This window comes from Zingiber officinale, chromosome 9B (assembly GCF_018446385.1).
Source record: "Zingiber officinale cultivar Zhangliang chromosome 9B, Zo_v1.1, whole genome shotgun sequence".
NCBI lineage: Eukaryota > Viridiplantae > Streptophyta > Magnoliopsida > Zingiberales > Zingiberaceae > Zingiber > Zingiber officinale.
Window position 1 is genome coordinate 106,786,827 of NC_056003.1, and position 12,544 is coordinate 106,799,370.

The 12,544-nt window shown below is 37.7% G+C and overlaps 1 protein-coding gene across 1 annotated transcript; it reads right to left on the minus strand.

Moving 5' to 3' along the window:
- Positions 1 to 2,144: 2,144 nt before the first annotated feature.
- LOC122024958 (ethylene-responsive transcription factor ERF022-like) lies at positions 2,145 to 3,136 on the minus strand. Its single transcript, XM_042583700.1, has one exon. It carries the CDS (start codon positions 3,028 to 3,030, stop codon positions 2,527 to 2,529), a length of 504 nt encoding a protein of 167 aa, XP_042439634.1. The 5' UTR covers positions 3,031 to 3,136; the 3' UTR covers positions 2,145 to 2,526.
- Positions 3,137 to 12,544: the final 9,408 nt, after the last annotated feature.

Here is a 12,544-nt window from a genome sequence, read left to right on the forward strand (position 1 = left end):
TCCACTCACCGGGATTTTCACCTACCTAGCTTTACTCACTAGGTCTTTCACCTGGCTTCACTCACCAGGATTTTCCAACTGCCTAACTTCACTCACTAGGTCTTTCACCTGGCTTTACTCACTAGGATTTCCAACTGTTAGACCTCCAGTTAGGACTTCCCCAGTCAAGTATCCGGTCAACCCTTTGACCTACTTGACTCTTCTTCACATTGGGGACGATTGCTCCTACAATCTTCATATATTGTCAAACATTGAAACTCAAACATCAAGATTCAAGCTTGAGTCAACTCAAACTCAGTCAACCTGATCAACCTTGACTCAGGGATATTGCACCAATACACTCTAGGCAACAAGGATTTAAATATTTCACCCGTGGCGCAGTAGGGATCCTCTGGTCCGCAAATTGCGGACCAAGGGATGATCCATTGCATAAGGATCCTTGATTTGGATGGATCATACTTTTAAGTAGGTAGGGTTCATCCAAATCAAGGGTCTAAAAAAGTGGATCATCCCCTAATTCGCAATTTGCGAACTAGAGGATCTGTCCTCCCCGTGGCGGGAATTTGAAAATTTTGTAAAGGCTATCCACTATGATCCATCTGTACTTCTCGATTTATTTTAGTAGTCGGTGAACAATTTTTATTGGGTCGAACCAATCATCTCCAAAATTAATCGATTGTAAAAGCTAAATACCTCAATTACATTAATAATAATAATAATAATAAATTAAATCATTCTGTGGTTTGCTGGACCAGATGGGTCTAAGCAACTTTGATCTTCGGTCTAATAAAAAAAGCCCAAATTTTCAGCCCAATCAGCTACTAACAAAAATTAATTTTTAACCAAGATTTGTATTTTATATAAAATTAATTGTAAAATTACAATGAATTTTTGACTATTTTAACTAATGAACTTTACTGCACTTTATAATGAACATAGCTCTAATAGAAATTCATTACATTAATGTATATCATCAACTAGAAGTTTAACTTGTTACTTAGACTTCCTCTCTTTATCTCCCTCCCAATGATAGTGAGTGGCTTAAGGGCCACTAATATGGCAATTCTATATATATTTTTTTTATGAATGCATGATAGTCTTCTATTTTAATGGACAAAATAAGAACAATAAAGGTATAAATGGACTCCTAAAAATGCATAGCTAGTTTTATATTGATATTTAACAAAATAAAACAATTAAAATAATTTGAGCCAAAATCACCTTTCTGGTGACCAAAATTAGAAAGCAAGGATATGAATAACAAGCGCCATGAACACAATGACAACCCATGTTGCCATTTTGACTCCCCAAAAACCATCAATATATTATTCATGAAGAATACTCATCAAAATATTTTAGCTAAGATAGCTTGATGACCTTTGTAAGCATCAAAATAACAATATGAAACTAATATTTACATTGATGATATTTCAAGACCAATCCCAAAGATTTTTAACCAAAATACTTTAATTAATGTCTCATTACAATTACGGTGGTAAAAGATGAATACGTTCGCCCCCAACACCCCCGCCAATTCGTCCCAGGGCCAACACGGAGGAGGTAAATCACGAACGACTACTAACTTTTAAAATAATGACTAGTACATAAGAGAGACATTTACCTCAACTATCTCATTACATCCATGATGCTACTAGAAGTGTCTATTACTTCTGGTGGTAAGCGGTAAGATATTTTGGTGAAAACAAAAATATCATAGTTCAAATCCCGTATAGAAAATGTTTGTCTACTGTAGGACTATGGATAATGAATACTCGACGCCTAATGCATGATGACATAAGTATTAATTAAATTTATTATAATGATCGATCGAAATTTTTTATAAAATATAATTAATCAGTTGTCTTCAGGATTAATCGATCCGAAAAATCTAAATATTAAATTAAAAATATATATATATTAGTAGTGTCTATTCACGTCCTTATATTTTAATTTTGACAACCACAAGTCTATCAAGGTGTTTTTGACTAAATTAAATATGCTGACTGTCTTTTTAGTGATGATCAAAATGATAAACACATTTTGAAAATGAGGTTTTCTACTTTAGTAAATCTAGAACTATAGCACATCAACTCTTCAATATGTAAATTTGTTAGTGATGTCACCTACTCACATCCCTCGATTTGTTCATCCCCAAACTTGACTAAGCTCTTCTCGACGCTATCCTCTTCTACTCCACCTCCAAAAATGGAGATGCTGAAATCTTTCACTTAAAAGCTTGTGTCCCTGTAAATGCCCCATATATAACAGCTAGCTAGCTGTGCCTCTTTGTTCCATCCACGGTCCCATTTTTAGCTATAAGAAAATCATCATTTTATGATCGATAGCTAAATTCATATTAATTGTTAGATCGCATTCATCAATTACAGCGTGCTTAACGTATACTACAGTTGCTGGCTGAATTATGAGAAACAAATTTGTAGGATTTTTTTTTTCTCTCCCTCTGCAAGACAAAAACTGCAGATGTTCATGGCAAATACGTACGTGCATTTGTGGCGGGTGCCTGAATCAATGGAATATCGGATCCCACAGCGAGGCGTTGTCCTCGCAGTGGTCCTCCGCCTCGCCGTCGTCGGCCTCGCCGCCCCAGGCCGGTGGGCTCAGCAGCAACGCCTCGGCCAGCTCCGCCCACATCTGGGGCGAGTCCAGCCCGAGCTCGTCGTTTCCCAGCCTCTCCATGGCCGGCGGCGGGCAGGCGGTCCTGCACCGCAGCCGCGCGGTGGCCTCGAGCGCCGCCGAGCGGATGTCCTTGGGGTCGGAGCTCCGCGGGAGCGGCAGCTGGTCGGCCGACTCGGGGAAGTTGAGCTGCGCCTCGCGCCCCTTGAGATGCAGCTCCGCCACGTCGTGCGCCACCGCCGCCATCTCCGCCGACTCGAAGCTCCCCAGCCAGATCCGCGTCTTCTTCCCCGGCTCCCGGATCTCCGACACCCACTTCCCCCACTTCCTCTTCCTCACCCCGCGGTAATGCGCCGCCGCCGCCGCCGCATCCGCCCTCAGCCCCTCCATCGACATGCAGCGCCACCACCACCACTTGTTCCCGATTTGCTAAACAAGCATATATATATATAGGCAACCGATCGAGAGACATCAACCTCGATAAAGTAAACATGAACAACCAGATGCGACTACTGTTGAATCTATGCGCACGTAGGGGGGCACGATCAAGATAAACGACCGCATAATAATGATACGGTGATGTGTGTGAATTTGAATGCATGCACTGCACCTATATGGATAATTATAAGGTCACTTGTCATGGGGAATTAATTATTACTTAATTAATTATAGGGGGAGACAGCTGGAATTATTTTGCTTTATATTAAATTACTTCTGATTATCTTCACTGGCTTCCAGTTCAGGCCGACGGAGAAAGGAAGATGAAAAGGGGTTTTGTCGCGTATTATATATATGTGGGCGTTCTCAGTGAGGTTGAGCAGTTGACACGGCGACGGGCGAAGGGAAAGGATGACGCGTGGACCCCGCGGGCGGGCCCGGAACGGGGCACGAGCGCAGTTGACCGTAGCACGGTGGCGGGCTGAGCGTCCGTACCAGACGGTGCGTGTGGCTGGGGGCCGCGGCTCACGTGACGCGACTGCGGCGATACCGAATTGAATGCTGTGGATCCGCGCGTCCAGAATATTAATTATCATACGGAATCGTATTTTAAATTATAGAAAAGATATATAAATATAATATTAAAAAGAAATTATTGTATGTTATCTCTCCAACTCTCTCTCTCTCTCTTTAAGTCCGAGAAGTTACACCTTGGCCCTCCTTCTAATCCCTCTTTAGTTTTCGTAGTGGCTAGTACTAGAGATCTTCGCCAAAATCCTCGCATCACTCTGGCCGACAAGAGCCGACCTAGCAGAAGGCGACCTGACATGTATTTGACCTACTAAAAGAGCTCGACCGTGGAAATGTTGAGGAGTCATCCCATCTTCTAATCTCAAACTAGATCAATAGTCTTTCTTTGATATTATAGACTTGGATTAGGTTTATGTGGTTTTTCTTTTATGTGCGTGTTGATCCTAAAGACATCAACTTGAGATATCAAGTGCGTGGTATAATAAAATCTAGCAAGACAAACAAAAATAGTTTACAACGACAAACTTTTGATAACAACAAAACAATATAGAACAAACCTCCAATTAATCGGCAAGAGTCTACTCCAAAAATTGCGATTAGCATGAGCTATCAAGATGCTTAGTTACAAAACGTGGTATTAGACCAATGCCAATGAGATGATCCTCCAAATTGAAATAACCTTTAGCAGAGATTATATTGAGTTGAGGGAGAAAAAGTTATGGGGTGGATTGTGAAGGAGAAATTAATTAATATTGTTGTCATGATTGATCCATTTTAACTAAAAGAGTACTATATATTATAACTTTAATTTCAAAAAAAAATATTTTTCATAGTTTTTTCTATGAAAATGAAAACACAAATGTACAATATGTATAACTTTTACATAAAAATTACTTTTCTCCAATGAAAGGAGATACACGCCTTTCACATTAGAGGTAAGATGGAGAGGGATTCTTCGACAATGTCAAAGGTTAGAAAGGTGCTCATATATGGTTAATTGTAGAGGGTAGAGGAGGCCTTGGATTAATGAGGACAACAACAAATAGATTAAGAAGGCTATCGCAATCCACATTGAAAAGTGAAGGTGTCTTGAATAGGTGAGAAAAAAAAACATCTTTTATTTTATCCTAAGGAAAGTCCAGACTTTCTACCTAGGCTAAGGACATCTTCAATAGTTAAATTTTTTCATAATTTTTTTTATAATTTTTAATATATCACATCAATACCATATCAAAAGTAAAAAATTCTACTATTCTCTCCACAATAAAAAAAAACCTCTATATAACTTTTTTGTGGGTCCTACGTTATAAATTACACATTTTTATTTATTATTTTCATTTATAATTTTTAATCAATAAATTAATTAACTTATGATTTTTAATTTAATTTAATTTATAAATTTTATTTAATATTTAATTAACTTATGAATTTTAATTTAATTATAGTGATTGGTATTTTTTTAACTTATCAAATATATTTATTTTCAAAGTAAAGAGTATAACTTTGACTATTAAATAAGATATTTTAATTATTTAAAAAGTCAAATATATAATATTATTTTTTCAATAACTAATGGTTCCATCTCTAAAAGAAAGATTTGAAAAATCAAACTTGCTCTTGAAGTAAAAAATCTCAAGTTTATCTCCACATCCATTAAAGCTTTTTTGTTAAGCCAAACCTTTTAAAAACTTACATTGGAGATGCTCTAAGTATCTAATATGTGCCATCATTGTTGTACACTCGTCAAATAGTCGAGACATGATATCTCTAAACTTTTTTGTTAGCGAAGATACTATACTCTTAATAATCATTTACTCAATTTGCTTTAATCTCCTCTAAGTGAACTCAATTCTTATATATGAATTTGTTTGTTTTTGAAATGCGTAACTCTTTGTTAAGATTAAATTCTAATGGGTTGGATTAAGGCGAAGGAATTTGACGTCGGGGCAACACGAAGGTTTATCATTGAGTGAAGATCCATGATGGCTTGTCAATTTTATCATAATAAAAAGAGATCAAACAAACTAATTGAATAATCAAAAATCATTTTTCATTTAATCATGCACCAAGCTAAATCAACATAGATCAAATAAGAAAACTCCACCTAAATTGAAATCTTGAAGGGTTTAAGCGCATGTGTAGTGTCAATGGGCATCGATGGTGACGCAACGATGCAACAACGATGACACTGAAAATCACAGTGTGGGAACTAGGAAAGTGACTATCAATGATTGTCTAAGTGGGCGAAAATGAAGAGTTTGAGTGTGAGACAGAGAGTAAAAGTGAATTTAGGATTTAGGAAAAAATAGGAAAAAAGCAAAGGAAGAAAAGATATGATCAAGTTCCCTCCCATGGATATTTCTCTCATTTATTATTGATACTTTTATAAAAAAATTATAATCATTTTAGATTTTATAATTAGATTTTTTTAAATTATTTTTTATTCAATAAATACTAATATTTTTTTACTAATAGAAGTGAGGCTCTGTCCAAGATGGGTCTTTGTACATCGGCCCCACCTTGACCGGCCTAGGGCCGGTCCTAGTGCGGAAATAGAACAGTGTGGAATTTCTCTATGGATTATATATATCATTATTCTTAAAAATTAAAAGGTCATATATCTATCATTTTTGGATCTATGCTCACACTGTCAAGCTTTACCATGTGCCTTCTCTTCGATGTCAACTAGATCGATCGTCATACACTGATGTATTCGTATGACTTTCTCATGGCTTGTGACACTACCTTACTCACTTATAAGGTATTTAATAATAATAAATAAATAAATAAATAAATCAACAAATTCAATTTAAAGAAAAATAATTAAGATTTTCTAGGTGGACAATTGTCGACCATGCTCCATCAAAATCAGTGTTGAATATCTGTCCGATCCGGTCCAATCCAATCCAACGTAGGACATCCAATTATTAATAATTGATTAACTATTTATTTATTTATACGAAGTCAATTTTAATAATATATGAAATGATTTGCATGTCCTTCGAGAGACAGCTGTGAAAAATTCCAACCGACGGGATAAAATTTGGCACGCTAGACATTCTGTTGACCCTTACAGAAAAATATTATTTAGAGCATAAAATGCAGTGGGAAATTAATAAAGTCAAGGGAAGTGGAAAAAAGGACAAAAACTAGAAAAATAGAGTTTCAATATATTTTTATTTTTTTTAAAAAAATATTATTACAGTAATTACGAGATCATAATAATTATATAGATATATATTTTAATTCTAATTAACACTAATAATACTATATTATAATAGTTTCAATTGCTGATCAATATAATAAGGATACTTCATTTCTGATTAATATTGGTTAAGATTATCCCAATTGATTGGTACCTATATGAGTGTTTACTTAAATAGATGTTGAGATTAATTTTTAATGGATGTAAAATATTTCATTGGGTGTTTGACCTTCTCCACATGCAAAGAATCACTGTCCTATGACAAAATGCCCTAATGATTTATCTGCATATATATTGTTGTGGGGCCTGCACTACTGAGTCGCTTTGGGTGAGCGATATCACATTTTACTTCAATACATGCCAAAATTATGTTGTAGCAATTATGAATCATAAATATAGATAATTTATTTTCTAACCAATATTGATCAATATTATATTGTAACAGCTACATGATTATAATTGCTACACATTTATAGTAGTCATCTTTAGTCAAATTATGTCGTAATTATAACTACCCCGGGTAAGTTTGATATGATCAACCGAGTTGAGTTAAGTCTTGTTATATTTGATCTTTGTATCTAATTGTGCAGAAACTTAAGAATACAAGAAGTCGAGCAGAAGACGCAGTGGACAAGAAGGATGACACGGGAAGTGAGTCGACAGGCTCGATGCATCCGAGGGATGATAAGCTATGGAAAAGTACGCCAGTATGCTAGAAGGATACACGCGACGTTTTCGAGGGACGAGAAGTCCGAGTGGAAGACTGCTCGAGGAGAATGTCGGAGTTGGGTTCGGGTGAGCTCAAATATGGATGCATGACCGGAAAATCACCTAAGCGACTGGAGCGGAAGACCGGACAAGTCAACACTATGTTGACTTGTCCAAGTGCCCGGACTCCCCTGGGTGCCTCTTCGAGCAGAGGCTGTTGTGGATGACATTCAGGACCACGTTAGTAGCACTTCGGGCGCCCGAACTGGTCTAGGCTCACGGACAAGTATGGATCTTTATCATCACACAGTTGAGTAGCTCTTGCGAGCAGATAAGGCGCACAACTAGGGGTGCTCGGAGGGGGTCCAAGCTTCCAGAGATGCCACGTCAGCAAAACGGCTAGTTCGACTAGTAGGCTATAAATAGATCTCTGGGCCTCTTCATTTTATACAACACTCAAATACGAACTCTGTGCTTTCATTTGTTTTACTATCTTTATGATTCTGCATTGTCAACGTTGTAAGAGGCTACTCTGCCTTCGTCTAAAGGAGATGTGTTGAGTGGATCTTTCACTACCTTGGACTAGCAATCTTCATATTGCAAATCAAGTAAATCCTGCATTTTCTTTTTCATTTATGTTAATTAACTTTTGTTCAACTAACCTGTGTTGTCTTTGCAAAAGCGTGAAAGCAAAAGAAAGTTGTAAATTTCTTAAGAGGGCAATTCACCCTCTCTTGTTGTCCACATGGGACCAATAAGTGGTATCATAACCCGGATCCACTCTAGAAGGACCAACCGCCTACTAAAGCAAGGAGACAATGGCCAAACTATCTATTCGTCAAAGTTCGAGGGGGAGTTCGCACTCTGAAAACGTTCGATGGAGGTATTTGTAAAACCAATTTTGAAATTATTTTAATTATCAAATACGGTTTTGTAGTACCCAAAGATCAATAAGGAGAAGAAAAAGAAGAATATCTTTGGATAAAAAGGACCAAATCAACTTCATAGCTAATAGCAAAGCGGAATATCATCTACTTAGTGTGCTACCACCATAAGAAGTCAACAAAATCAATGTTTACAGATTAATAAAAGAACTCTAGAAGAAGTTCTTGGAGTTGCACGAAGGGACCTCAAAGGTCAAACTCGTAAAAATAGATCTGCTCCAAAATAAACCAAAAAATCTTCGAATGGAAAAAGGAGAAATAGCGGCTCAACTGCATGCAAAGATCAAGGAACTACTCACCGAACTCAACAACCTCAGAGAAGCGGTAATGAATCGAGACTCGATAAGGTATGCATTGAATGCATTCCCGAGAACTGTCGAATGAACATCAATTATAGACGCTTATTACATCTCCAAGGACCTCGAGGTAAAGTAATTTAGAAAACTTATTTTCTACCTTTGAATTACATGAATCTAGATGTGCAAGAATAAGAAAGGACAAGGAGCAAAACAACAATGTCACCCTAAACATGAGAAAGGTCGAATCAGATTTCAACACATCTCTTGACGAAGATAAAAAAGTGTACGTGGTAAGAAAATTCTCAAAGTTCTTTAAAACTAATAAATTTAATAAGTCTCAAACTAAGAATCTTACACGAATCAAGAGAAAGATTAAATGCTACAACTGTGATGAAAAAGAGCATATCAAGAACAATTGCCCAAAACTGAAGGAGAATGACAAGAACAAAAGATCAACACGAACAAGGCACAAGAATCTTAAGATGACATGGGATGAATCATCATTATCCGACTCAGAAATTGAAGCCTACGCCATACTAGCAATTATAGTGAGCCACCAAGAAGAGAACATCGATGAAGGGAGTGTTGGTGCAATCGACCTAAGTCTGATCGGTACGATCATGGTTTTGATGTGTGTGTCAATGAGTTTAAGTTAGGCTTTCATATTGGTTTGATATGTGTATTTGAGTCATGCAGGACTTGATGAAACACACATGAGGAGCTTGGTGAGGCTAAGTTTGGGAAGCTCATCCAAGTGCTCGGATCCTTGAGTTGGTGAAGGATGGTGTGGAAGACATCCGAGGGACCTCCATACGAGGAGCAACGGAGTGAAGCCGAAGGAAGCGAACTTCAAGGCAACGTGAAGGATGGTATGGAGAGGAGCCGCGGGCTCGGATGCATCTGAGGGACGAAGGCCTAGTAAGAGGGCTTCAAGGGTGACTCCGGAGAGGATGAGTGTGAGTGTGTAACCGGGACCAGTCGACTGATGGAGGTTACAATCGACTGGTCCAGTCGACTGGGAGCGAACAGAAGCATTCTGTTCACTCAACCAGCAGCGACCAGTCGACTGGTACTTTTACCAGTCGACTGGTAAGTAGCCGTTGATAAACCGTTGGCATTGCGAAGTAGCCGTTGGCTACCTCCAACGGTAGCACCAGTCGACTGATGGAAGTGCCAGTTGACTGGTACCGAGATGAGTTGATATGATGATTAACTCTCTCCTCTTATTTATAGGAAGCTTTGGGGCATGAAGGAGGTCACTGATACTTGTTGAAGAACTCCTTACTCATTGCTCAAAGCTTCCAAAGCCTACTCTCTTCCTCCCAAGCCTAAACTTTTGTAAAGAGGAAGAGATCTTTTGTGAGAGGTTTGCTCCACCAAGAAGGAGAAAGCTCTAGCCAGAGATTGCCGGAAACTGATCCACTAAAGGATCAAGGGTTCATCCACCTCAAGGGCACGCCGTGGAGTAGGAGCAAGCAATCTCCGAACAACGTAAAGGGATTGTGTTAGCCTTTGTATTCTTGTTTGCCTTCGTTGCTTTAGATTTTGTATTTCCGCTTGCGCACTAACGTTTTATAGAGAAGCAATTGAGTTGGGGGTGACCTAGCTATCCATCCCCCCTTCTAGCTGACCACCGATCTTCTACAAGTGGTATCAGAGCGAGGACGCCCTTCATTAGACTAATCACCGAGAAGAATACTTCATCAAAATGATCAGTTCAAGCATCCATCCACCCAAATTTGAAGGAGATTTCTCTTGGTGGAAGAAGAGAATGGAGGTATTCTTCGAAACCGATTTCAATATAATGCTAATTATAGAAAATGATTTTGAGATGCTTAGGGACCAAGACAATAAGTTAATTGAGAAAATAAGGTGGAATAAGAAGCAAAGAGAAGAACACGTACCAAACTCAAGAGCATTGCATCATCTCCTAAGTGTTCTTCCCCAACAAGAAATAACAAGAATTGGAAACTATACAAGCGCTAAAGACTTGTGGGAAAAGCTAGTGGAGCTTCATGAAGGGGCATCGGAAGTAAAATTGGCAAAAAAAAAAGACCTTCTCCAATCTCAACTCAACAACATCAATCTTGAGAAAGGAGAAAAGGTATCAATTTTATATTCTAGAATTAAGGAAATTATTAATGGACTAATAAGTGTAGGTGAGTCACTTTCAAATCGAGACATGATGATGAAAGCCCTCAATGTCTTCCCAAGAACTACAAATTGGATGTCAATAATAGATTCGTTCTACATCACAAAGGATCTAGACAAGTGCACTCTAGATGAGTTCTTCTCAACCATGGAGCTTCATGAGACTCGAGTTGAAGGGTTAGATGGAGAAGCTCATAGATCAAGAGGAGTAGCCTTTATGGCAAACAAGGGAAAGGGTAAGAAGAAGAAGTCTTCATCTCCACCATCCTCCGACTCCGAAGAATCAAGTACCTCAATAGATAGCGATCAAGAGGCGTATATGATAAGGAAAATGAGAAGGGCATTTATAAGGTTTTCAACTAACAAATCTCATGCTAGGAAGAGATCAAAAAGCAAAAGTAGAACAAGGATGGTCATTTTCTACAATTGCCAAGGAGAAGGGCACATGAGGGATGAATGCCCCCTCTTGAAGAAGAAAGAAGAAAATAAGAAGGAAGAGAAGAAGAAGACAAAAGAAAAGAAGAAGAAGACAAAAGAAAAGGGGAAGAAGGTTAAAAACCTAAAGGTAACATGGGGCGATCCATCTTCATCGGAGGAAAAAAAACACCATGTGTCCCATTTTGCTCTAATGGGAATTGATGATGTAGCCTCCACTTCATCCGAAAATGAAAAGGGAAAGAGCTCAAGTAAAGATGAAGAAGGAAGCTCAAGTTAAGGGGAGGGGAGGGGGGGGGGTCAAACATCGGATTTGGACGTCTTGATAAGTGAGATATATAATCCTCCTCCTCATGTTTTAATTAAGATTATTAAAAGTACAAATGAGGATTTGTTCAAGGCAAAAAGGAAAAATAAGTTCTTGAAAAATGATATTATTTGCCTTGAAGAAAAATTAGAATCCATGTGTTCTAAGGACAATGATATACATGTTCCTTCTACAAATTCAAATGATTCATATTTAGTAGAAGAAAATAAGGCTTTAAGGGAAAAGGTAGAATATCTTACCAATGCCCTTAGAAAATTTGAAATTAGATCCAAAACCTTAAATATGATCATTGGTATTCAAAGGTCAAGTTTTAAGAAAAATGGGTTAGAATACAATGAACCCAACAATGAAAAGACCTATCATTGTCTACTTGCTAGGAGCAATAAAAAACTAAGACCATAGATAGAAAATAGATCTCCAAGGAATATTTAGTTAACCCAATTAGAAAGAATTTCTATTGGGTGCCAAAGTCAATCCTCAAGGGTTAGAGGATTTTAGGTTAGTCAACCATTGAAATGATAATTCAAATCATTGAAAAATGGTTGACTTAAGACCTTAAGGGGGAGCACTTAGCCTTGATAGAAATTCATGATAAAGAGGGCTAAGTAGAGGTTACCTTCATTTCATCTCACAATGACTTGCATTATTTTCTAAACATAGATGTGAGATGATAGGATGATGCAAATAATTCACTTATGCTTATGGCATTTTGATGAGTTATGAAATGTATCAATGTTTAGTGATCATAGGCCAACTTTGAGGAAAGCAAATGTTTGATTAATGGGCATCTTGCCCATAGATCATAGTTGGACATTTTAAATGTTTTGAAAACTATTCTATATTTTATTTATTGTGGTATAGCTATTTTGAA

What these genes read in the sequence shown, in the direction of transcription:
- LOC122024958 (XM_042583700.1), bottom strand. Translation starts at nt 3,030, where the DNA reads ATGTCGATGGAGGGGCTGAGGGCGGATGCGGCGGCGGCGGCGGCGCAT.